This window comes from Acanthochromis polyacanthus, chromosome 18 (genome assembly GCF_021347895.1).
Source record: "Acanthochromis polyacanthus isolate Apoly-LR-REF ecotype Palm Island chromosome 18, KAUST_Apoly_ChrSc, whole genome shotgun sequence".
NCBI lineage: Eukaryota > Metazoa > Chordata > Actinopteri > Pomacentridae > Acanthochromis > Acanthochromis polyacanthus.
The window spans coordinates 13945132-13972951 of record NC_067130.1 but is presented as its reverse complement, the minus strand read 5'-3'; the positions used below and the strand labels follow the sequence as shown (position 1 = coordinate 13972951).

The following is a 27820-nucleotide window of genomic DNA, read 5'->3' as shown; positions in this document are numbered from 1 at the left end:
CACAGAAGGACAAAAATCTGATCTTTTCTTAGAGAACAGTAACATTTTGGGTCTGTATAAATACACCTCCAGAAATGTAAAAAAATACCTCTTATTTTTAAAATGTGATTGTTTTTCAGTATAACCTTAAATATGTCTGTAAGCAACTGGACTTCTCTTTCTGGTTCTTAGACATTTCACTTCAAGAGCCAAAAAAAGAAGTACAGTCGTCTCACCCATGAAACTGGATACCATGACCTGGATGAATCAATTCAGACATTACTGCGTATGTACTCAATCCTAGGAGCTAATTTAATTACTTTATGATCCTATTATCTTTTACTTTACAAACAAAAACCAGTATTTCCTAAACCTTGTAGTGGACTCAGCAGGTGCGTTATCCATTTTGATAATCAGTGAACAGAAAGTCACCGTAATAAAACAGGCAATGTCCTGTAGTCATAATGTAAAATCTCTGGTGGAGTTGTCACCGAGGAAATGTACCAAGTAAATCTGTGTAACATGGTAAGCAGAGCAACAGGGTGTATTTTAACCTAGACCATGGTCCTTTTTTAAACTCAACCAAGTAGTTTTGGTGCCTAAACTCAGCCAACACAGACTGAAATCATAAATGAACATGGAATGAACAATTAAAGTAAAAATCAAAACAAGAAAAAAGTAATGTTTTGAGACAGGTCAGTATTAAACCACCATTAAATGGGATGACAACCATCTACAGAGCATCTTAGAAAGTGGAAGAGGTCCCTACTGGTCGACATGTATGGGAATGATGCGATTATAACACTTACCAAACTGTATGATAACATCCAAAACTGGTGCCAGACCAGTTAAGTTATTTCAGCCTCTTTCATATGGAAATAGACTTAAAGAATATTTTTGGCAAATATTCTTATTCACTGTCTTGCAGAATGTAAGTGCAAAATATTTATACCACACACATGACTGAGTGTTAAACAAACTAGACGGCACATTTTAAAGCTCACTAATCACCACATAACATGTTCCTGGTTGTAATCAGTAGAAAATCTGTGTGTGCTGCTTCCTAGTTTAAAGGTGTCAAGCAAACTACAAAGAATCCAGGAAGTTGTGCCAAGAAGAGGTCCAGCACATAACAGCCCCAGGAACAATAATTATCAGTTTCACAATCCTATTTTCTATAGATTAAACAAGCAAGATAAGACGTTAATTATGATATGAGCTTCAAAAGTGTTGTAGTTTTTTTTTTTTATAGTTGGATAGAGGCCCTGATAGCGGTTTCTTCCTGCTTTCACTCTTTGTACTGAGCTGAGCTAAATGGCTGCTGGCTGCAGCATCATATTTGATGTGCAGAAATGAGAGCAGTGTCAATCATCTCTTCAGACTCTCTGCTGTGAAGTGAACAGGGTCCCAAAATGCTATGCTATTTCTTCCAGGAATACTGAAGAAATAAGTGTCAAAATGTTGAAAGAAGACGGACTAATGAAAAAATGACCTCATGCACCTCATTCTAGAAAATTTACGAAAACAGTTGGCTTTCATTGGCATGACTTGTGTTCAAAGGCTGATCTGTTTTAAGAGAATAAGACTTTTGGGACTCAGTAACATAACACATGACTAGATAAGCTGGAGACTGGTAGAGTAGCAACTGATAATCATACCTGTAATGGACTAAAAGCACTACATTTCCACTGGAATATAGGGGAGACGTTACAACATTGAGTCTATAATGTCATTCTAAATCTCTCTATTTCTAAGCTACTTTTCTGCACCTTGCTCGGGGGCTCCAAAGTGCTCATGGGTAGCAGCGGGGGTCGATTCAGCTTCAGAGATGGTTGTAGTTCTCTTTGCTTCACCCTCGGGCCCACCCTCACCTTCAGCTTCAGCTTCACCTTCAACTTCACCTTCAGCTTCACCCTCTGCTTCAACTTCACTTTCATCTTCAGTTTCCCCCTCAGCTTCAACTCTAGTTTCCCCCTCTGCCTCATCTTCATCTGCAGGAGCAGTAAACATTCCAGATGAAGCCGATGTTGTTGCTATTCAGCTACACAGGTGGAAATTCTGATGAACAAGCATAAATGGAATCTGTGGGAGCCTAAAGCTGGACCACTAAACCAATAATCAGCCCATTAGCAAGAATCAGTTTGTTTGATAAATCGTACCCACCATTTTTTGCAAATAACCATGCAGTTGTGTATAATTGTCAGAGGAGACCTTTTAAAAGCAGGCTTCTGCAGTGCAGTCCAATTGCTTAGTCTATCCATGCATCAGCCTTTTACTGTTGGTCCATGTGGAGAAAAGCCCAGTGCTGTCAGGGTTGATGTTGCCACTTTGCCGATCGTTTCTGTCTAACAGCTCGGAGGCTGAGAGCCTCTCCACAGAGAGAATCCCTAATCAAATTCCCTTTTATTCCTGCCTCCCCGAGCTCCTCACCCGGAATCACACTGCATTACAACACACTAACATATGCCCGCATCCTTCTCTCCCATTTTTCTCCCTTTCTGCTTCTTTCTCGGCTCCCTTCCTCTGCTCCATCCACCAGCCATTCTCCCACAACCCTCTCTCATCCTTCCTTCCTTCAATCCATCAACAGCACTGTCTTTAGTCTAATTTTTTTTAAAAAAAAGCAGAACTGTGGAAGAATTCCTCCTGTGCAGGTTAGTGTGATGTGCTGTGATGAAAGGACATGGCGACAGAGAGGCCTATTAATAATGAAGCGCACAGGGCCCAAGCTGCAGCACTGAGAGGAGACGCAGGGAAAGAGAAATGACTGACTAGAGCAGAACATCACAGGAGAGAGGGGGAGTTTAGGAGACATACAGATGGCAACGTATGGGGTTAAAACTTAAATTTCAAAAGCAATGCAACAGAAGAGAGAGACGATACAGGAAGAGAGAGAGTGGAATACCACCTCTTCTGCTTTGCTTTGCATTATTACTTACTAGAACCGGAGGGGGAGCCAGCAATTGTACCTGAAAGAGAATAAGAAAAGGAAGAGGAGATGAGAACTTGTTTATTTATGCATTCGATTTGCCTAAAGACTTGACTCTGCCTCATTCATCAGACTCAGGTGGCAGAGAGAGCTAAAGACCTGTTCTGAGAAATAAGGGCTTGTTGTGGACCACCTCTCAGCGTCCTGGAGTAATAACAGGCTTTACACTGTCTCACCCATCTTTCCTAATTTAACCTGTTACTCTTTCCCAAACTGCTCATATTCTCAAGCCCTCATCATATATGTTTTAAGAGAGCGCCACCACTTCACTGTACGCCTAAATCGAAGCTTTTTGCCTTTCTTGCATATTTTTCCACATTGTACTTACAGTTAACCCAGCATGAAAAATGCAATCTGTAGAGACCAAGCTGTTCTGTGAGCCATGGCCATTTTATGTAGCATTTCCACTGAGCAAGTTGCAAACACTTTAATTTTTAAATTCCACTAATGGGATTCAGGAGTTTGAAAAGGCTGGTGATGGCTGTGAAGGTGTGTGTCAGTAGCATTAGAACTGGGTTGGAAACAGCAGCATGATGTATAAAAAAAGAAAGAGCCTGACAATAGAGCCATTCTCTGGAGTGGTGGTACAGGTGTATGTCTGTCTCTGGTAGTGTTTCTCTGTGTGTGTCTTGCTGTGCATGTGACTGTCTGTTTGTTTGAAAGGAGAAAACTAGGGAGGAGCTGCCCTAGATTATTATTTTATCATAGCTTGCTACTGTAGCTGGCTACACTCTCCAAGAGGATTTCCTCCTCACACAGTCCCTCCATTGTCACACCGCTCTGATCTACTCTCTGCACTGAGGTGGCAGAAACTCGGAGAGTTCATTCGTATCTTCATCATATTTTTGCTTTAAATTTCTTCTCAACTCGTTCACTTCATCCTATTGTTGTTTCAAGACCTCACAGTCACAGAAACCTATATCTTTGTCGGTCAAAAATGGTGGAGTTTGTAGTTCACAATAACTGTAGGTTAATTTTAAGACAAATGATTCTTTTCTGATTAGTGGGCTTGATATCATATATAAATAAATAGATTAATATTCAGTCGGGCCACCTACAATTATATATGTATATAACCAAAATGCATTCTCATGGAGTGTAATGGTTATACTAGCATTTTCATATGAAATTTATGATTTTGATACGATGTCTGCCTAAATTTCTTGATAGCAATACTGAAACCCACAACAAAAACATCAGGAAAAGTGATGATATAATTGATGACAGAACATTGATCTCAAAATTGTTATGAGTAATAAAAAAAGAAAAATGTTTTGACAATGTCAGTGCAAAGAAGGGGAGGATTTAAGCTCTAAAACAACAAAAATGAATTATTAAACAATATTGTGTTCATCCATCTTCATATCCAATGATAACTGGAGGAATATTACACCTTTTTAAAGAGCTGCTTATAAAAGGTTAAATCCTTGCAGAGATGTGTGGGGGCAGCACATTAGGGCAAGGTTTAGTCACTGGCTTTCACTCTTTCAGCGGGAATTCAGTTGATCACCTATTACTGATACTGTTGATTTTCACACCTGAGAACGCCTGATTTTTAGCAGCTTACAGTAATGGGAGTTAACGTTGTCTGTACGATCACTACATGTAGATGTTTGTCACATTAGCTACAAAGATAAAGTCAAATCACAGATCATTGTCTGTAATTGCCTTTTTAAAGTCAGATGGTGGAAAACACAAAATAAACTACTTGTTCGATTTCTGTTTCAGAAGCATGATGTAAGAATGTTATCTATCACATCTGCAAATCCGTCGCTCTTTCAATCCTTTGAACAGGTCGACTGCTTTGCCAGGTTGGACATGTTGGTTCCCTCATTCTGCGTAGGTAAAACATTCTTTACAGATGGCTTTCTTGTATCCATGGGTTTGAATTGACTGTCAGCTATAAGCCACATAATGCTATATTTTGCTTTGGGCATCTACACACATTGCTAGTGAGGCAGCTAAGAAGAAACACAACTTATTTTACAACACTGTCATTGTTTAAGAACTGATACTGCTAATAGAATAAAATATGCTGTGCTTAATTTACATTATACAGTGTACAACGAGATTGGAGAAAGGGAGAGCCGTGCTGCCATCTTGACTATCTTGATGGGGTATAGTAATATTTTAATGCCAGAGTATTGCGATACTTCTTTAGTATTCCTATGCTGTGCAAGACTCGGTCCCACACAGAACACAAATCCCAACATCTGTGTCAGACTGATAATTTAGATGAACACAGTAGGAACACACAGAATCAGGTACATACAGGTGTTGGGGGTTCCGTTTGGTGCTGGCAGGTAGGAACCTGCTTTCCAGGACTTGGCTTTGAAGCCTTTCTTGCAGCGCTGGCAGTCCGGGCCGGTGGTGTTGTGTTCACACTGGCACTGGAGGTTCCCTTCAATCGGCAGGCACTGGGAGGCATGGAGGTTGCACTTACACCTTACAGGGGAAGAGAACAGAGAGTCGACACGCGTGAGATTAAATGTTTGTGTGTGTGTGTTCTACTGACTCAACATAAGACAGCAGGAGAAAGTTAATTATACCCAGGTTCCAAGTGTAGTGTCAGTGACACTAGCATTAAAAAATAAAGGTGCAATTGCTGAGTATTGAGGGTCTGGTGCAGAGAAAAGACACATCTTTTGTGGGTAAATTGCAGTAACAAAATAAAACAAGATAAGCAAGATAAAGATGTGCAAAAACTGTGTTGTTGGTAAATTGTTCACTACACATATACTCTAAATTACACAGTATACCTGACAACGTAAGAGTCATCTGTCAAAACCAGCTTTCTTTACGCTTGTACATGGGTGTATATTTGTCCTTATATCCTGTATCCTCATTGGTGTATTCGTGCAGTAGGACAGTTAGACAAGCAGAAACCGCGTTAAAAGACTACAATATGAAATACAGTCAGTTAGAAATATCACATGCGATGCTCTTGAGAATCATTACTATGTCAGGTTTGTCACTTTTTGGTCCCAAATATATTCAATTCTTTCTCAGAACTCTCTGGCAGAACTACAGCACCCATTTCTGTTTTGATGCTTGCTAGTACAGTTTGTACACTTGCCAGTCCATCTGATTCTGGGTTGTTTGATTTCACTAGCAGCTGTATTCTTTGCACAGTGACAGAGTACAGGAACAAATATGAATGAAACTGTTGCAACAAAGGTCCCGATTGATTGATTTGATTTCTGAGCTGAAACGCTTTTTGGATTCATTTCTTAGTCAATTGACAGAAAAACGGAATCTGTATCCATTTTGCTAATCTATTTATCATTTTAGCTGTTTAAAATTCTTTGTCAAAGTACTCAAATGTGGAGATTCTTGCTCTTTTTCATTGCATCTGATGGTAAACTGAATGTCTCTGGGTTTTAGGCTATTAATCACAAAGAATTTGAAAACGGGCTCCTGGGAGTTTTACAGGTTATGTTGCACTATTTACTGAGAAATTGTTGTTGTGATTTTGAGAATAATCAGCCAAATTACTTAATTGCACAACTTTCTTTGCAGTTTTATAACTGAATGTAAATATTCTGCACGAGTATGACAATTATAGCAAACACTTAAGTCATGTCAGTGTCATTTTTATATTATTTAAATTGATAAAAAGGATTTCCTTTACATACGGAAAATGTCAATTTTGCTTTTCCTCCTCTTAAATAACTGATTGTAAAGAAACATACAGCAGGGTGCATGCACACTCTGAAGGTTGCACAATAATGTATTTACCGCTTCTCCATCCAAGACCGCCATTTCAGAGCAAATCATTGTGACATTCAAGTATCTGAGTGCGTGTGTGTTTTTTTTAATGCTCATGTGCATGTTTGACCTCAGTGGAGGGCAAGGTCCAGGTGGGCTGATCTAGAGGTTGAAGTTTTTCCAGGAAGGAAATGAGGATCTTAAGGACACTCGGCAGCTACGACTTTAAATTACAGCCTTTCCAGATGAGCGACTGGACGCCAATCCAGTTTGTTCCACTGGAGTGAACAGCTATCCGTCTGCATCAAATATTCAAAGAATGGCCTCTGTATTCAGTCAAGATGACTACTTCAATCTTCCTTTCCATTGCTAATCTATAGCGCTTTCTCATCAAAATAATTTTTTTTAGTGGGAGGGGGATGATGTTGGCCAGTCAACCAAAACCCCCAGTTTCACAATACTGCATATACAGAATAACAAAACTTAGTGTCTATCGGTGAATTGCGTCTCATATCACATTGTTACTTGCAGCCCTATAAATTACCCCCATTTCTTTCTGATCACTAGACGAGCTGACAGGATGTGCCAGGGAGAATCCATCCACTGACAAGGCCTTGTTTCCTGCATGCTTTCTGAAGGACACGAGCTGTCCACTTAGCGAAGACGGAAATTGAACATCTCTTTTTCGTGGAAAAAATAGTGCCGGCGTGAGAGCAAGAGTGAATGTGTGTCAAGTGAGACAGGTGTGCGCGTGTAAGTGGTTGTGTGTGTGTTCCTGCTTCATGTGATTGTGATGCATTTGTCTGAGAGCGCCGATGACAGACAACAGATCAGAGAAGCAGAGGCACGGTGACTAATGGCTGCATTGAGTGAGTGACAGCGCTGAACATATCTCTACTTTTCATCTCCTGCAACTTCGGTGATAAATCTCATCTATCTCATCTTGAAAGTGGAAGTGCTGCTGAGTGCAGGATCTAGGAGTTGGAGTTTAAAATCAATACCAAAGAACAGTGATTTTCTAGGTACACTGCTGCGCAGCTTGTGTCTTGCAGGTCTAATGGCTGCCTCATCATAGAAGAAATGCCCTCCCCTTTGTCAGCTGACATATGCTGATGTTAAAGCGTGAATGCATCTTAATAAATTGTCACCGTCTTCCTCATGTTAGCTAATAATTCTGTTAAGTTAATCAGAATCAGAAAAAGTTACACAGTCACACAGATTTGCGTTTTGAAACTTTACGGACACTGTGTCCCCTTGACCTGCTTTTCTGACTTCTGCCAGGCCAGGAAGACCAACAGTACCTCTAGCCTTGCACTCCTTCCGCATGAATGATGCGACACTCCGACTTTTCAAGTGCCGTGTCTCTTTTGCTCTCGCTCTTTTGGATGACAGCTTGCACTGGGATTTTCCCCGATCCCTCTCTTCAGTCCCTCCATACACAAATAATACATGGGCACAATCATATGTTAATGTGCAAGATGTCTGCCTTCGCTGCAAAGTCATCAAAGTGGGAGTAGCAGCTCTGAGCTGAAGGAAGTTAAGACGGGACAGCTGGATCCATCACAACCCTGTCTATTTACTTAGAGGGGGAGATAGTGGGGAAGAGTGGGGAGATGAAATGAGAGATGTGTGGAGGAGAAGACAGAGAAGGGCAAGAGAGAGAGCAGAGTGAGACAATGTCTAGGAACAGGAGGAAATAAGGGATGCAAATTCATTCCAGTCTACATTAGATACCACACACAAGGTGGTGTTTTAATTAGCTGGTGTAATTATGGGTCAGTGTTTCTGTTCATCAGTCTTTTGGCTTTGGTGCCTTAAAGGTGGTTTAGTTTCTGTGGTACTGGTAGCAGTTTTTGGAGAGTGGAGATTCGTTTTGACTTTTGTACACATGTGGTGCATGTAGATGACACATCTTTCTGCCAACAAATTTACAGGATTCCATTCACCTACAGGTGGCAATAATGCAACAGTGTACATAGCAGAGTTGCAGAAGACTGGCTGGATGGATGTAAACAATACAAGTAAGCAAAAATGACTAAGCAAAAGCTTAATGAGGAAGGATTTTTGCTAGACCTCAAAGATGTTCTGAGAAACACTAAATTAAAACATAACCTTTGCTTGTTTACAACAAATCTCCACAGGGCAATCAACAAGGTATAATCTGGAGTGGTGAGGATTTTAGATTTGGGGAGACCTTTAGCTACTGGTGCTATGAGCCAGGGCTGCTTAATAATACAGATGCACACCTTGAGAGGCAAACTGACAGTGAGCTTATCAAACCGTGGACTGAGCATCACTGTTTTAAAAGCCCTTTGAATGCAAAGCAGTTTCTGAGCATTTGTTTGTTTCTGTCACATTTTTACTCACAGTGAGCTACAATATAAAGTCCTGCACCTCTATGGAAACAGTGCAACCATGAAATGAAGTACAGAGAACTAATGTCTTTTGGGCCTTTTAAAAACACAACACTGATTCTTTATTTATTAAAAATTATTAACACTAAATTTGAGGTTTATTTATTGTTTTCATCACCTAAGCCTAACTATGTATTGGTCATGTTATGCAGAACATAAATCCAGATCTCTGATGTCAAAGTCCCGCTTCTTGTTTGGTTAACAACCACCCCAACTACATCCCTACAGTTTCTTGATTCAACAAAACATTTTCCTATGAATAATGAGACTGAAAATCCATGGTGCAATTATGGTTCTTTCTAAACATAACGAAAGGCCTTTTAGTAGGCTCTAAACATATTTTCTTTTTTATGAATGTAAGCTCATCTAACATCAGACATGCATCACCTACATATCTGATTGCCCACACTATGCTCTACATCTAATCATTGATCTGAAGTCATAACCTAATAAGCGCCACAGTTATTTTGTCTCAATCTATATCTCTCCAGGCTTGTCTGGCTGGGAGTTTCTCTGTCCGTTGTCTTTGCAGACTGAACTCATGTCGCTCCTATGTATTTAATGATACGAGAGCTGCCTGTTTTAGACAGCAGCAATTAGGGGAATAAATAAGAAGAAAGATAAACAAACATCAAGGGGGAGTCATGTGGTGGCAGAGCCTGAGAAAGCAGCTGGAAGCAGCAGTTAATGGGGCTTTATCTGTCTCTTTACTGTAGTTGACGCGTATTCCTCTATTCCTCTCCGGGGACACAGCTATCACTCCCTCTCCCTCATTTTCTCTTTTGCGCTCTCCTCCCACTGTATGTATTGCTTTTGCTCCCGAATTCCATCTACTGTAGCCAACCTCTAGTCTTTCCCTTTTGCTCTTTCTCTCTAGTTTCCCAATTTATCCTCCATCTCTTTCTTTTGCTCCCTCTTCTCTTGGTCTGTGCAGCCGTATCCTTTAAAGCTCTTTTGCAACTGGCCGTTGCACCAGTGTTCACTGATGAGTGCACTGGGTAAATTGGGTTGTGGGCATGTGTTTGAGAGGAGTGGGTAGGGGGAGAAAACAGAGGGGATATAGACTGTGCAGGGGGCTGAGCAGTCAGTAGGGCAGCTGTGTCAAAGCCCTGACAGTCTGGCTGCCTCTCGACTACGCTGGTGAGAATGGGAGGAGGAGCAGGAGGAGGGTCTGTGCTGACGTGCTCTAACCTGCGATGACAGACTGCACTGATGCAGCTCTGACCCAGCAGGAGGCTTCCCTCCTCTTCTGCTCCGTGTTCGATCAACCGTCGCTGAAAAGGATCACTCGGTACTCGCAACAACTCACTCTATCGGAACCAAAAAATGCATGACAGGCCATACCCGCTGTTGTATTAATACTACAGTACAATAATTGTTGAGTGAGGGCCTAATGAGCAGTGAGTGTTAAAGCTTTTGTCAGAGAAAATCTGACTGATTAATGACACAGCGGTCATCTAAAAATTATGTTTATATAGTACTAATGACTTTTTAAAATGGTGCTGTATTAAGCAACTTAATTGCTGCCTGCCAGTTTTCCCTGGAGTGAGGGAATCTCTCATCTCTCGTATCGCAATACACTGCTTGTAGGGAGATGTATGGTTGTTGCATAAAGTGGAGAACTTTGACTCCAGAGACTCCCACCTGTGGTTACATTTAGTGAGCAAAATCACTTTTGTTAGTTAGGGAATCATTGTGGCTACAATTAAATATGAATTAAAATGCTGTATTTTGTGCTTTAAGTCAATGTGGATGTATAGTCCTTCACCTCTGTTGAAACGGTGAACTATGGATAGAAGTAGAGGGAACTGAAAAATGTATTCTGTGCATTATGACACTGTTATGATGCCAGTGTTGGCTATCTTTGATTATATATTGTAGAAAAATTGCCAAAATATGTAATTAAAATGGGAGCTCTGTGTGCTGTAGAAGTAGACAGTGGTTAGCACTTTCGCCTTGCAGCAAGAAGATCCCCGGTTCAAATCCCGGCCTGGGCCTGGGATCTTTCTGCATGGAGTTTGCATGTTCTCCCTGTGCATGCGTGGGTTTTCTCCGGGCACTCCGGCTTCCTCCCACAGTCCAAAAACATGCTGAGATTTATTTATTTATTTATTTATTTATTATTTAACCAGGTAAAAGACCGATTGAGATCGAGACCTCTTTCACAAGGGTGACCTGGCCAAGAGAGGCAGCAGCAAACGTCAAAGTAAACAAAACAGACGGATAACAATAACAACAAACATTAAAATATTAAATACAAGTAATTAGATACATAAAATACAGGAGTCATATTTACAATAACAATTTAAAAACACAGACACCGTTCAAAGGATTTACGTTGTCGATACCTTAAAATAGAGCGGGAAGCGTCCAATGAAACAAATTTTGACAACTTCAATTTGGATTGGAGGGCTTTCTAAGCAGAGGGAGCAGAGTAACTGAAAGCTTTTTTTTTACCCATTTCAGTTTGAACACAATGAACCGAGAGATGTAAAATGTCATAAGATCTTAGGGCGTAACAGCTTCTAGTTCTCTGAAGAAGAGTGCATAGAACTAGAAGTTGTTATGCCCTAAGATCTTATGACATTTTACAATTAAATTTAATGGTAAATTTGTTAATTGGTTACTCTAAATTGCCCGTAGGTGTAAATGTGAGTGGATCGTTTGTCTGTATATGTAGCCCTGCGACAGACTGGTGACCTGTCCAGGGTGTCCCCTGCCTTCGCCCGAATCAGCTGGGATAGGCTCCAGCACCCCCCCGCGACCCTAGTGAGGATAAAGCGGTGTATAGAGGATGGATGGATGGATGTGTGCTGTAGATATCTAATTATTTCAAATTTACAACCTTGACTAACTACACTACCATTCAAAAGTTTGAGGTCACTTAGAAATATCCTTATTTTTTAAAGAAAAGCAGTTTTTTTCAATGAAGATAACATTAAATGAATCAGAAATACAATGTAGACATTAATGTGGTAAATGACTATTCTGGCTGGAAACGGTTGATTTTTAATGGAATATCTCCATAGGGGTACAGAGGAACATTTCCAGCAACCATCACTCCTGTGTTCTAATGCTACATTGTGTTAGCTAATGGTGTTGAAAGGCTCATTGATGATTAGAAAACCCTTGTGCAATTATGTTGGTAGAAGAATAAAAGTACGAGTTTTCATGGAGAACATCAATTTGTCTGGGTAACCCCAAACTTTTGAACGATAGCGTAGGTATTTTACACACTCTGCACATCAACTATAGAATATTTCACCATGCTGAATGTATCTCCCAACAACTTGCTGACAACTTGTTCCACTGTATAAATGCTACATTTAATTTATTGATGCTTTATTTTTCTCTTAGCCTTGTTGCTCTGTGCAAACACAACCTGCAGCACACTTGTGACTACATTCATTCATTCATTCATTTTCAGTCATTCATGACTCCTCAGGACCACAGCATTTATTTCTTTAGTGTTATAGAGAACCTGGTGCAAATGAGAATTTGCTCAACCAGGAGTTTCATGTGTAAATAAAAAAAAGTGTAAAAAATACAGTATTGTAGTTGCTGCTATTCAATCTGATTTTGTACTCCACGGCTGTTTTTTGGCCTAAACAAATGAAACGCATGTCAGTGAACATTTTAATGATATATTTACTTTGCAGCTCACCAGATTTCCTCATTATGTTGATTTAAAAGTGCAATCTGGGTGACATTACATAAACATAATATCTATGACAGCTGAAAATTGGATGACAATCCAATCAAATGTAATAGCCCTACAATTAGTGTATTATATCAAAGTTGTGATTTACAGAGTAATCAATTTAGTTAATGTGGTAAGTTTTGAGGTTGATGCAGACGCTTTGATCTCCTTCAGATTCCGTCATTCGCATTTATCTGGTGAAGGGGAAGTTTCTCTGTGCTCATCTATACTCTGAGATTCTGTTTCGTAACTACTAGTTTAAAAACCAGTTATGGGTCTGAACATAAACTGTGAATTAGGACACATCTTCAGTCCAGGTAAACTTTTGAAAATGAAAAATAAGCTGAAATTCCTAAATGCTGGAGCTTTTAATGAGGAAGAGTAGATGTGATTTTACCCTTTTTTTTTCTGGCTAATTCAAATTTCTGTGCAAGAACCATATCAGACATGAATTATTATTCAAAGCAGAGAATTTTTATATTTCTTAAAACATGTCTGGAGGTGATTTTTAAGTATGTCCATAAATTAAAATCTGCTTGGTGGAGGGCAGCCTGCAGAAAAGCAGAGCCCATCTACCGCTGTGTCTCCCGAGCACAGCTGGAAGCAACCAAGCGTGGAGTGGGAGTTGCATGAAGCGGAGATCATTGATCAGCAACACGCCTTATTGGCTTCTGCTGAAGTCTTTATCACCACGTCCCCTCCTACTTCCTCCCCCGCCTCGCCTCGTAAATTCAGAGCAGCTAATTGGACATGACTGCGTTTATGTTCCAGCTTCATAAATTTCTTTCTCTGAAGGGAGAGGATCGATTTTCCTCAAGTGCAGCCTTCCGTAGCAGCACGGGCATCTTCAAACATTCCCTGTCTTCTCCGCCACACCTCATCTTTTTTTCCTCTCTCCGCTATCCATCCTCTCACGTGTTCCCCCATTCTCTCTCCAGACTAAACAGGTAATCTATAACTGACCTCCCCAGCAATCATATGGTGAGCAGGAATCACAGTGTGCCTCTTCTCACAATCACTACTGCTCTTATTTCTACCTGCCCCTCCTCCTATTTTTGCATTAATAGCAATTCTGTCGACATTTTCAAACAAATCATTCCTCATTATCTGCCACTATGCAATGTTGACAGCACATTCTTTAGACACATTTCCTGAATCAATTCTCTTTTCCTGTCTTTCCTTCTACCTCTTTGTAGTTTCTCAGTTGTCAGTCTTTTTTTGGGCATGTCCCAAAATCCATCTGAAGGAGAAAACACTTTTACCAGAACATCAAAAAGGAACGAGGGAGAAGCCTAAAGAATCGTGTGTTTGGGGTCTCCCACAAACACACACATACAGTGCATCCATTTACTAAAAATATTCACAGTCGAGAGGTCACTGAATGTTTCTGGCCCAGGAGAAAAAGTGGAGGGAAACGTCCAAAAAAAACATCTTAAATTATTCAAAGCGCAAGAATGACCTTGATTGTCTTTGTAATCCACACCCTGTGTGCGTTTGTTGTGTGTCTGCTATGCTGTGTATGGGGATGTGTGACCTCCCTGGTGTGTTTGCAGGATGATTCATAATTTTAGCACACTTTGCCCCGAGTTAAAGTGTGTCTTTTAGTTTGTGATCATGCGCTACATTGTGGGATACAGAGGCAGAGAGAGACTGTGTGGGACTAAGCTTACCAGTAAATTATTTACAAAGGATACAGTAAATGGCTATTGCGTGCTTGCCTTGCTGGCGCTTAGACCCGAGAGCAGCCGTCTGATTGGTCGGATTGGGTCATGTAAAGAGCAGCAGGCAAACTCAGCCCCACTTTGAGGTACCCGCTCTGAGAAGTATGCACAGGAGCAAATAGTTAAATAATGGAGCCTGGGCACATCCTGTTCTCCAGTCCAGACCTCAGAGGACTGTTTTCGTGAGCGCAGCAGAGACCGCTGAGAGTGAGAGAGTTATATATTGGAACAGTTCAGGTGTGGGTTACATGCCAGCTGTGTACAATTTACTGTTTTTGCTGGCCTTTCAAACTGCAGGGGTAATTAATGTGCAGCTTTCATAGGATTTTGTCACCCTAGCTGTTCCCTGCGATACTTTATGTGCACGAGGATAAAGAACTTTGCTGCTCTCTTTATCGCTGAATGTGAGCGCTGTTTTAAGAGGTGACTCAATTATGGTTTACTTGGAGGAAAGCATCTGTCTCGTTAAAATTTGGGGTCACTTTATTGATTATCAGTAAACAAATCAACCCCGCTGCAACTAAGTGGTGAATGTTGATATTTGTGCCCCTCTTGAGCACGGCTTTATGTACATCTTTAGACTAGATGGATGGTTGATTTTTATCGTGCTTGGCGTGTAATTGCATCTTCTTGGTGTTTCTGCATATTGTAGCTCCAAAAGTAGAAATGCTTGTGCGATGCATGCAGAGGCTACACGCTGCACAAAGTCATGCTCGGACCAAATTTAGCATTGCATGAAAAATGCAGCCTGCTCTGCTCCTGTCGGCAATGATGAACCCGACTCAACTTTTAAATATGTGTCACTGCACATCTTGTCTTATAGATGTATAAACTGCTGTGGAGGGTTTTGGCATCTGATAAGCATTCACACTCTTTGATGTGATACTTACAGTTAGAGTGCAGGACTTTTACATTTATATAAGCGTCCGTTACATTCAAGCCCTTGCCAGATGAGTTCTCACAATGCTGATTAAGCCTTTCAGCCAAAGGTAAATCTCTCTGCATTTCAGTGTACCAGTCTTATATCGTCTTAACCCTCATGTTGTCCTGCGGGTCAAACTTGGCCAGTTGTGAAGTTTGAAAATATGGAAGAAAACGTATTTTCACAGTGAAACTTCTGATGTCCACGTTTTCAACATTTTTGGGAAATCTTTGAACATTTTTTGTGGAAAAGAAAGAAATGTTAAAAATGTTTCTTAAGAACTTTCATGAAAAATGAACCAAAATCCAGCGAATTTTGCTGATTTTTTTTTTGGTGAATGTTTTTAAAGAAAATATCAGAAGTTTTACTAATATATATGTAATCACTTTAGATAATTTTTTTTTGGAAGATTTTTATTCATTTTTTCAAAATATTTCCGAGAATTTTCTTGTCAAGATTGGGGGATTTTTTCAAATAAAACGTTTAAGGGAAGTTTTTAAGGAATTGGATTTTCTTCTTGAAGGTTTTGCAAATTTTCAGAAATTTGGGGAATTTTTTTGCTGAATTTTGGGATTTTTTTCAAACAAGGAAACAATATATTTTGATGCCTGTAAATGAGGACAACAGGAGGGTTAAATCTGGTGTCTCTGGCAACACTCCTGCCCTGCGCTCAACCAGCGATGGTTTGTTTGCCGGAGCTGATGAGGAGAGCAACCACAGCAACAGAGATGGAGTCCATGTCCGCAAATAGTGGTATGGCAAAATACTATCAATAATCTGTTTTATTCTAAGCACAAATTTGGTGAGACTACTTGATTCATTTAGGGACTGTCAAAACATAAAAAGACAACAGCTTCTCATTTTAATAAATTGTGTTATTTTGTCACTTTGTTTGAAAGATGACATGCCTTTTCAACTTGTCGGCAGATCTTGGAGTTCAGAGGGTTAACACAAAATCATATTCTTCTATAATGTAGCTGCCATTTTTTTCATTTTTTTAATGAACAAGACTTCTACCCACGAAAATTTACCTAAGGTTTTAGTAATCCACTATATGTCTTTTTGGTTTACAGACGAAAATGAGATGCTGTGTGAAAGTCCAACGTCAGCTATTTCACCTACCGGTAGTTTTTCTGCTTGTCTCTACATGATACTAATGAAAAGTTATTGTACCCCAGATAACATATGCTAAATGTTATCACCCGTGAATAGATGCACCCTCAAAAGTCACTGACCACTGTGATGGGTGACCCTTATTAATTCATCCACACAAGACATATTTTACTGGCATTTGGCACTTGGCGGGTGGTAATTTAAGACCCCGCACGGCTGCATTGTAATATTCATGCAGCATGATGCAGAACGGCTGACGCTGTCTTACTGAAGCAGACATGCCACTGCATCTTAAGGCTCCTTCCGCTAAAGAGAGTCCAGCCTCTCTCCATCCAGCCCCGATCGTCCTGAGACCACAGAGTAACTGTGCTGGATATTAGAGTGTAACCTCCCTGCAGAGTCCTTACTGCTGCTGAATGTCTTTTAATGAACACTACAGCAAAGAGTAACACCTGGGGAGAGAGGAAATTGGGTGTGAGTTGGAGGGAGGGGGTTATTATACATCCTCCTCTTATTTAAGATATGAACAAGGAAGGAGTCGAAGTGGGAGAAGGGGGGCGACGGGAGGAATGAAAAAGTGATGAAGAGACAGAAAGTCGAGGACGACATGAGGTTTGGTGGGAGGTTCTTCCTGTTGTGTGGTCTCCTACTGAGTCCTAAAGCCCCCAAGGGCGATATGGCTCTTTGTGGGATCTGAATGTCTGTTGTGTATATCAGAATAAAAAAACTTTGGAGTGGGGAACAGAATACACTCAGGATATCTGGCTCTTCTCTCTGATGCCATATGCCCGCCGCACGAACTTTCGAAGCGCACTTTTGAACCTCTAATGTGTGAAGTACTGTTTAGCTTTGTGCAAACACTTTTGCAAACCGGCACCCGCAGGCCTTCAGCCACGTTCAGCTATGCATCTAATTTTTCAAACAATTACAGTCTCTGTTATTTAAATAGCAGCCCATTTGCAAAAGGTCTGGTAAAAGTCATCAAAACTTACACACCTCGAGCCACAAACAAATGCTAGTGGGGAACCGCGGTATGAACATGTGTGTGTTCTAATGTCCAATTCCAATGAGACTACGGTGGGGAGGATGCCTGGGGAAGAGGAGCTGAGCTGGGATCATCCAGAGGACAAGGGTTAATATAATTATCCTGCTAAAACCTTGAGACTGAGAGAACATCATTAGTCATAGCAAGAGGAGAGCTAGCCGAGCCTGCAGGCCAGAGGAGAGGCGAGGAGATGAGGGGAGAGGAACAGAGGAGGAGAGGGGGGAAAGGAGGAAGGAGAGCTTTAAAACCCACCAGGGCAGTTAGCAAGACAATTAGTACAAGGACTAAAACTTCTGGGTCTTTGTCAAAAAGTTTTAAAAAAAAAAGAAAAGAAAGGACAGTGTTTAACGGCACTCTGAGCTGCAGCAGAAACTGTTTTGCTTTTGCAGTAATTATATTTTGCTAAATTGTCTTACTATGAATAAATTGGTTGTGGTACAGTGGTTTAGAAATTAGACTAATATCCGAACTTAACATATAATGATACTCTTACGTAGCAAGCGCCTTGCATCATTCTGCAATTATCGAAATAACCTCTGGCTTGTACAGATTCAATAAGAAGCTGTAATTCCAGGAGGACAGGATATTTTCTATTAATAAAGATAATAAAGTAGAGGCCTTCAAACATGTTATTTAGGGGACTCATTTAGAAACCACAACAGTTGAATTCACTGCACTTTCCTGTTTTGCTCGTCGAGTAGGAAAGCTCTATACACTGGTCACTTTTAATGAAGTGAACATGAAAAACTAATAGGGAGTCAAAGTGTTCTGAAACTTTGAAATGTTGATAATCAAACTGAAACTAATGGTAATTTTAATTGTCAGTGTATTTAGAAGTTTTTACATGAAACTAACCATTTCCTGCCTTTAAACTGCTTAGATGCAACTCTACAGCATTGTGCTTTCTAGAATATACAGATCCATGTCGCCCCTTCCTGTCCAGAGTGTCCCCTGCCTTCACTCTAAGTCAGCTGGGATAGACTCCAGCCCCCTGTGACCCTTGTGAGGATTAAGCGGTGTATAGATAACGGATGGATGAATGGATGTCGGCCCTTGTGCTCGAACTCATTAACTACCCTGCTGATGTCAAGGTGTAATATTGAAATAGTTCAGCCCTACATGTTTGTGATGAAAACAATGACACAGAAAGCCCCACCCTGGAATCTGACAGGATTGGTTCCTTAGACTTGTTGTGCATGAAATCGAGTTCGTGTTTCTGAGACATCGGTCTGCTGTAGTTTCAAGGTGGAGATGCTCGGCCCTGGTGTTGAACTGCTTATTTCGCTCGTGATGTGTTTTTTTAGCATATAAAAACACCATATAGACATGTTCACAAGGTAAACCTCCACATTTTCAGAGGGGTTGTTCAGTTGACTAAGATATTCAGGTTCATGACAAGTTGTCTGAGCTCTAAATTTCACTCTGTCTTGTTTCCAACTGTAGTTTAATGTTAAATTATATGTAGTAATTTATCTAATGAATTTGCTTATGTATGGTTTCCTGCCACCTGCATTCTGCACTGTGTATCACTTCTTTGATATTAACTGCTTTAATTAGAGCTCTAATATTTTAGATTGCTGCTTATTTTAGAAATGCGCAAAACACAAGTTGACAAAATAGGAAGAAAATCAATATTATTTATTGGTTATGCAGCTGATTAAGAGTGAATATAATGAATAGTTAAGAAACCTGTCAGCAAGCACATTTACAGAAGCTGTTTATTACTCTGCTGGTTCATTATCATAGTACAAACTTGCAGTTCGTTCTTGACCTTGAAAACAGCAGTTGACAAAACAATATCTTGTTACGGAGCTTTCGACTGTGCTGGTCTACATCAGCAGATAAAGATGAGTCTTCAGCAGTTGAAGCTCAGTTTTTAAGGCAGCATCGGCAAGAAGTCAAAAATGTGCTCAGAATAATGGAAAACTCTACAGACAGCGATATAAGCAAAAGCTTCCAAACAAGGGCGTGAAGTAGCGTGGTTAGGTTCTACATATTACATCTTCCACAATCAACTATAATGCCCTTAATTTTGGGGACCATTCATTACCTGTTTGTGATTTGTGGTTACTCTGGATTTTGCCTTTTCTCTAAAGTTATACTCACTGTTCATGTGAGATCACCTGCTGTCTTGTTCAGTTAGATTGAAAACTCACAGCCCACGATAGGACAGCGCTGCGGTAAAAGTGAAAGTCTCTGGTATCAAACACTGACTGATCACAGTGTGAGCCAGTATGTTTCTGATTGACAAACCCGTGGATTTAATATGTCTCTCACATTCATGCTCCACTAGATGAGTTGTTTATCCGTATCTGTCTACATGCTAGTAATGACAGAGATGGTCCCGCAATAGCAGCACTGGTGTGCTTTTGAACACACCATGCCTGTAATAATGCTATGCTAATTAATGTGGCTGACTGAGAACAAACCATCTTTCCAAGGACACCCTCCCTCTACCTCATGTTCTCCCACTTACAATTCCCAGCATGCTTTTCAGCTTTAAAGCACGCTTGTGGTATCAAGAGATTCCCCTCTCACCAGATGCTGGGTAAGGCACGGTGCAGGCGCTGGTGGGGAGAATTCTTTATTGTATTTGTGAATTTAAAAGGATATTTATGGGATGAGTAAAGAGGGGAGGGAGGGAAGGTGGAAGAAGAAAAGAAAAATCTATTGGAGAGGGCGGGGATGGAAAAAAAAATCATCTGTGAAACAAAAGACGAGGAATGAAAGGAAAACAGGCAAAATCGCTGACTATAACTTTCTTCCCTTCTGAGGGGAAATAAACTGTGATTATCAAATCAGTTACAACCATTGTGTCATAAATCATCGCATATGAGAGGAACAATGACACATTCCTCATTGCGGTCCCTCAGCTTTCTGCATGCCTTTCTTTTCTGGGGAGTGCTCATGAATGATTTAAAAAGTGATCTGTTTCCGAGCCTCGGCTGCCTCCGAGGGAGATAAGTCAGAGAGGAGGAGTCTGATGGGGTGGGTGGGGCCACGCATGAAGGTTTCCTGTCTTGGGCGAGAACACATGAGCCACCGCCTCTGTGTTCTCCTCATCGCACATCAAGCATGGATCGTATATTTCATTCATGAGGGAGAAAAAGGTGGCAGTATTCAAGCGCAAGTGGTTTTCTCATCAAACAGAATAGATGGGGAAGTTTTCAACCGTAGGTGGAAAATATGGAGAATACGCGGCGAGGCTACGATACTGTTGCAGTGTGGTGGCCGTGTGAACTGGAGAATAATATTTACAGAGCACCACACCTCACATCATTCATCACAAAATCACACACCCTAGCTAGTCCCATGAAACTAGGAGTTAATCCATCATCTGCCTCCCTTTTTTCTCCCTCTCCCTCTCGTCCTGATCCAGGCTTATACCTCCCATCCTCTCACCTTCACTCTGCAAAGGACACGAACGAAAACTTTGGTGTAATTCAAAAATAGTGTGACAGTCTCAAAGTCAAAGTCACCCTATGTAGATAATCAAGACCCAAAAAGACTGGAGGCTCCAAAACGGGAGCAGAGGAGCAGCATCTGTTCTTCCTTGTTCTCCAGTAGAGAAGATGGACAACCCCCGAGGCATCAGATTCTTCACCATCAGCTCTGTCACCCTCATTCATGCCTCCACTACAACAATAAACCTTCGTAACAATTGGATTAACCGCTGAGAGCCTTTCAGACACTAATTAGTCCTTCCGTTAGGAATCAGTGTGACGGCAAAAGTACAGGTCAGGGTTATATAAGGTTAGTGGTTTCCACCTTCAGATGTGTGTGTTTGAGATACGATATATATATATATATATATATGATTGTGGGTTTTTTTTTTTTGTTTTTGTTTTTTTTACAAAAGCTCAGCAGAATTTTGCTTTATATTTCAGCCATTGTTCTGGATTTTTTCCTCTTTTCTATTCTGTTAAAAACACCACACTTTATCAGAATCTCGATAATGAAGCAAAACTACACCTACTTAACTACAACCTCGGTCTAAGCAGGGTTTCTAATCACAAACAGCCCTGCATTAAAACAAGCAAAGATGCTGCATTAGTGGGAGAGTTTTGTTGAAATCATGCAGCTTTCAGGTAAAAGTTACAAGTAAAAGGAGACTTTCACAAAAAAGCAAAAAAAAGTGTAATTTCAATGACAAGAATGCTTATTGATACCAGGTGTTAATGTGAAGGCCCTTCCATTATCCATGTCTACCCAGATACAGATCACATATTATTGCCAGGTGTAAATTAAACCTGAAACTCACAATTCCAGACACAGATTGAAATATTTTTCCCACTTTTTTGCATGTCTTTGCTTTTTTTTAAAATACACAAACACATCTCATTTCAGATGATATCCATGTCTTCAGCTGTATTCCTTAAAAAAGAAATATTGGCATTTGATAGAGAGTTACAAAGGACTTCTGCTGAACCAGCTGTCTTGATATAACCAGAAACAAAGAACAACACCCAGAAAAAACATGAAAGAAGTAATAAAATCTGCTTTGACTGTCCTGCCTCTATTGTCTGCAACATGTTAATGAACACCGGGAAAGTTTTCTGTGCCAGTCTGTTCCAGTCTGTGAGGAGATGGAGAGCTTAAACCTCTCAGCACATTAGCTCTGTCAGCGGGGGGCCAAGGATGGCACTGAGAGAAACACAGACACACGACGGATAAATGAGTCAAGCAGGCATGAAACAACATGACCATGAAAAAACACTCTGAATATCATTAGCATTCACATGGCTTGTTTCTTGCCAGGTCAGCACTTAACTAATTTTCACTACTGGATAATAATTCGTCACTGGTAAGAAATGGTGCTTATAGACAAGACTGGGCCTATCAGATGTAATTGGGGTCCACAGAACTAGATCACTGCATTGTTCTGTATTGCTAGTTTCAGTGGTACTGGTGGTGCTGACAGGTACAGATGAAGTTTGTCACCATAAAATGTTTCATTTCAGTAGATCTCATTAAATATTGACAATTTTCAATCACTTAGATGTGGATAAAAATTAATTTAAATTTAACCACCCTACTTATATAAAATCTCTGGCCTATTTATCAATTCACACAAGAATTTTAATGTTAATACATCAAAAAACAATACATTTGGACACATTAATCCAAATAAATGAGGCAACTTTGTTTTTGTCTCATGCTTTCACGGTGATTTCCATGTGGTATATTTAAATGAGACTATTAAACATTTAATGTAGCAAATTATTAATACTCGTGTCGCATTTTAAGTCATGTTAGTGGTTGTAGAGATGGCAGTGTCAGCCATAAGTTGAGTGCAGACTGAAGTGTCTGAGCATCTATTTGATGGACTGGCAGCGCATTTTGTTCAGACGTTCGTTTCCAGATGATGAATCTCAGTAACCAGTGGCGACTTGGTAATGCATTGTGCGGGGACCTGCTCCCAGTTTACCCAGAGAAGAAAGGCCACTTAAACGTGTCAAACATAAATTAATCCTCTGAACTCCAAAACCTGCCAGCAGATTTCAAAGGCATGTTATCTTTAAAAAAAAAAAAAACATGACCAATATGACACCATTTATCAGAGCCAGAAACTGTAGAAACGGAAAGAATTGTCAGAATTTACACTTTCTAACAGTCTTTGAACCAACCATGTGTGACCTCTGGTTCTCAAATCCAATCTTAAAATTGTGATATTTCTTTAAAGTCACTATTTTCTACAGTACTCATTTTTAAAAAATGCAGAGAATAAAGCTTAAGAAAAAAAATTTCCCTAAAAAAACAAAACAATTTGTACTTCCCAGCTCAACCATGAAGCTACTACAAACTCAGCTGTGACCAGCAGTCATGTGACAAAGATGACTATGACTATTTAAACTGAACTGTTTTTAGACAGAGCATATAGGAGGCAAGAATGTAAACAAATAAAAAATCAAAATGGTAAAATATTTATGCTATTTGAGTGACCATTTCTTTCTAGTTTTGGTAACCCCTGTGGTCAGTTGGGAAAATGTTGAACATGTTGTGAGGTTTGATTACTGGTAAATGTATAATCAAAGAAATTCAACCTCATTTTTTAATGATTCATTGCATTGTAACTTTGTCATATACACAGAAGACATTTCTGATTTATCTCTACTTCTACTCGTGGTTGTGCTGTTTCCATTGAAGTACAATAATTTATTGTGGTTAAACTGAGCCCACAGTGAATAAAAAGGTGACAGGAGCAAAAAAAAAAAAAAAACACCCAGAAACTACTTGCGTTTTAGAATGTTAATTATACAAAACAAAATCTGTGTGAAATAAGAATGGTTTCCATGCGCTTCACCTCAGAGTCATGCCACTGTTTAATAAATAGTAGTTTTAAGTCTAGATGTGGTTCATATTTGAATACTCCGGTGTTTAGGATGCTGCAGTGAGTCAGTGTGAAGATCCTTTTTACTTTTGGCGAGCAGGTGACCTGAGGCTGCTCTTTAATTGGTCGCTTCAGATTTTCCACATGGTGCAGCTCTCTGTCCCCAAATGCTCTCCAAAGTGTTGACTGACTAAATCAAAAATTGAAAAGGATATTAAAAATGGGTTAATTCTATATAAAATTGCATAATATTTAAATGCACATGGTGTAATTTCTGACACTGGGGCCCTCTCAGTCAAAACAATGACAAAAGATGGATTTTGATGATGTTATCAAGTGTAGGTCGCAAGGGATATAATGACACTAAGTGAAAAGCATTATCATCCCAAATGAAATCATGGGTCTCTTTGAATTTTCGACCTTTTTGGAAACATTTAAAATAATCTAAATATATAATGCTGCTACATATTATACCTACTGTATCATCATGTCCTATCCTATGTAAATTTTTCCTCCTAAGCTGCAAATTGGGATGGTTACCATTTTTTCCCTAATGGAAAATTGATCAGTGCTGCATTGTTGTGCATATGCTGAACTTTTCCTTCTCTCCTTACTCAGCTGACTGACACACAGGAGTAAGAGACACTCAGACTACTTGGCTTCTCTTAAATGTCATCTCCCCCCATCAGCCAATCAAATCATACTGAGAAGTCAGAACAGAACCTGATGCGCCAGCGATTATGAGTGGGGGGAGAAAACCGATGCAGACTTCGTCTGTCTTCTCATCCTGCTCCATCTCCTCCCCTCCATCTTTGCCCTAATCCACTTAGTTGGCTCTTCCTGAGCTTAGAGCCTTTCCTTTATTCCATTATAAAGACCCACTGTATGACCTGCTGCTTATTTCATTAAAAGGCCCAATCCATGACCCCACGTCTAATCCATAATGGAGACTACAGGCGAGTCATGGCCTACTATAGTCCACGCCACAGTTCAGTAGCATGGCTGACTGATGGGACAGCGGGAACAGGGATGGAGAGATGGAGGTCCAATGAATGAGGGAGAATTTGAGAGCTGCGCTTATGACTGAAGCGTCCCGGTGAATATGATTTCACTGATGTAAATGATGATAGAGTTGAGGCTTTGCTACTCTATCTTTGATGGTAGGAGATAGCTTTCACATGGCCCATCAGTGATATGGAAATGGCCACATCTAAGGTTTGAATATAGCCTGTAAAATGAACATAAAGCCCAGGGCTTTTAAAATCCAAAACACCTTGGCTTAGAGTTTATATTGCAGTCAGTACTTCAGCTCATTATAGTTAACCTTGGGAGAACTTTGCAACACAGAGTGAGTGATGCTGAATCGTATAATAATATTCTATTGACGATATCCAATATGACTTTGCCTGTAGTCCCTGTGGTTGACCTTCCCCTCTCTGTGCCCACTTCACAATCCCTGCTCCACCTCTGGCTGCCCTTTATCCTGAATGCCTCTCACAACTTGTTCAAGATCCAGTTTGCTGAGTGTTTTCATTGCGTCCACAAATCTAAATTTACAACCTCCCTCCCATCAAACCCAGCTTGCATGCGTTTGCACTTAATGGCCTATCAGGTTACGCATTTATTGATAAAGCAGCACTATTTAGCCCTGAGTACCTGACTTCCCGCATACCTGCGCCAGCTTTTTAGAGTCCAGCCAGTCACTCTGACAATGCAGCGTCAGATAAAAGAGACTCGTCCCGTAGAGGTAACATCTTACACTGGTTGATTGGAAAAGCTTGTTTTGCTGTCTCTGTCCAAGCTCAATTCAGGTCATTAGGAACAGTTAACTAATAATAATTACTTTTAACTGTGTTCAGTCAGAGAGCCACAGCTAGCGGCCTGCAGGGACACACAATACGGTCAGGAAGTGACTACAACCCTCTCTCCATCGATAACACCAGCATATCTCATTACTGTGGCGACCTGCGGTACACTGCCACTTGGTCTTGATCATATAAAACCCATTTCAGTGTGCTGTCCCCGCTGGAGCACCAGCGGAGTGGAATATTCATTATTCAAATTTTAAGCATTGGAAATCCCAATATGTTACTAAGGCCAGATGAGATGAGATGAAATAGCTTAGCCTTTTGTCCAGGGAACATTGACTAATCGTCTCGCTCCGCAAAATCAATTTCCCAGCCGTAAGCATCAGACACTCCTGATTGTACTGTACTGTTGAGGACCCCCCACCACTATCACCTAATACTCCTCTTGGCTGCCCAGAATAACTTATTGATTAGTGATTATGTTACGGGAGGTGTGGGTGGCCGGGGCGGAAGACGGACTGGCCTCACTCATCTCCACAGGGCTAAATTTGGGTCCTCTGTTACCAGATCCAACACCATACTGACACTATCGCCAGCTGCCACCAGCCCACCTCTCTGGAAGGGGAGAGAAAATAAGAATGCTTTCTGGATGCATACTTGTGCAGGGAAATTTGTGAAAGCTTACAGTGTTGGGGCTTTTTTGAGCAAAGTGGCACAGCTGGGATTTCAAGTCGGATGATAAATTCTTAGATGTTGTGCACTTGTGGACTAAATAAAGAAGCATGCACAAATATTTCAAAACAAGGTTGGGTGAGTGTAAAATGTGCTGGATTTGGTGGAGGTTGTGGTGTGGTGATGGACTGTTTCACCTCCAGGGTATTAGGCTGATCTCTGCCTCACTCTCTGATTGTGTGCTGAGCCTGAAAAGTGGCTGTGATCAATACCTGCAGGCCCTTTCCACACTGCCAGAGGGCTGTTTGTTTGTGTGTGTGTGTGCTGTGTCAGCATCCACTCAGGACTTCACCAAACACCCCCCATACCTTGACTCCACACACACACAGAGACACCCACATTGGTCAACGCCCCACTCAAACAGCTGCACGTTTTCACTTTTCCTTTTCGCACACACAAATCCACGCCTGCTTCCTCCTGTTCCACGCCGTCCCAACGAGGATGTTAAATACCATACAAATGTCAGCCTGCCGTATTGATTGGAATAATAATTCTGAAAGGTAGGAATGATGGCTTGTTGATGCTAAGCAGGTGCGTGACTCCCCGAGCATCATTCACTGTCACAAAGTTGCCATGTAAGGGTTCCCGCAATGTGGATGGTGGTTTACGTTAGACCACCGAGGCCGTGTGTTTCTGCCATTAATCATTGTCCTCACAGGCTAGTGACAGGCAGACCAGGATTCATGCTGGGAGGGAGAGGGGGTCATTTTAAATGCCCTCAGATCACACTGGCTGTGTGTGAATGTGTGTGCATGAATGTCAGACCAGAGGGTATGTTCGTCTCCTCCGTATCTGTCATGTCTGTGTGCAGAAAAAGACAGAAGTAATATCCAACTACATGCTCAAAGTATGACGTATGGTTAAATTTCGGATCCACGTCCCCAAATTTATTCAGCTGATGCTAACTTATCAAACCCTTTACCTCTATATATTATTTTTATTAGCAAAGAAAAATGTAGAAGACATGCAATTATAGCCAGCAGTTTGTCATTTATAGCCAGCACTACCTCTGGTTTCTTTTCCATTTCCTTTCTCTGGTTTAAATGCCAGTTTAATGATCTAGCTGATTGTGATTTCCAGTGTGCCAAATATGAGAGTTCCCATGTAAAGTTTTCATGCATCATATCAGTCTCTTGTGCTCACTAATTTCCCACTTTTTTATCAGGGCCTTCATAATATGACTTGAGAAACATCAGTATGTATGTAAAAATCACCATGGAACATCTGTTAATGTCAAGCAGTCAGAGCAATCAATATCAACCAGCAATCAGCATTTTCTATCTTTGGTGGCTGCAGCTAACTTAATTAGTACTAATTAAAGTAGTAGCTAATAGGAGTTGACTGGTTATCAAATCTGA

General features: G+C 40.6%; 1 protein-coding gene across 1 annotated transcript in view; it reads right to left on the bottom strand.

Moving 5' to 3' along the window:
- The window catches only part of LOC110969192 (netrin-G2-like), a 75212-nt gene that overhangs the window by 30988 nt on the left and 16404 nt on the right, over window positions 1-27820 (bottom strand). Inside the window, exons 4-5 of the mRNA XM_022219240.2 lie at window positions 5241-5413; window positions 2919-2948 (exon numbers count right to left, since the gene is read on the bottom strand). Coding sequence (XP_022074932.1) covers window positions 2919-2948; window positions 5241-5413 — 203 coding nt within the window. The remainder of the gene's footprint in view (window positions 1-2918; window positions 2949-5240; window positions 5414-27820) is intronic.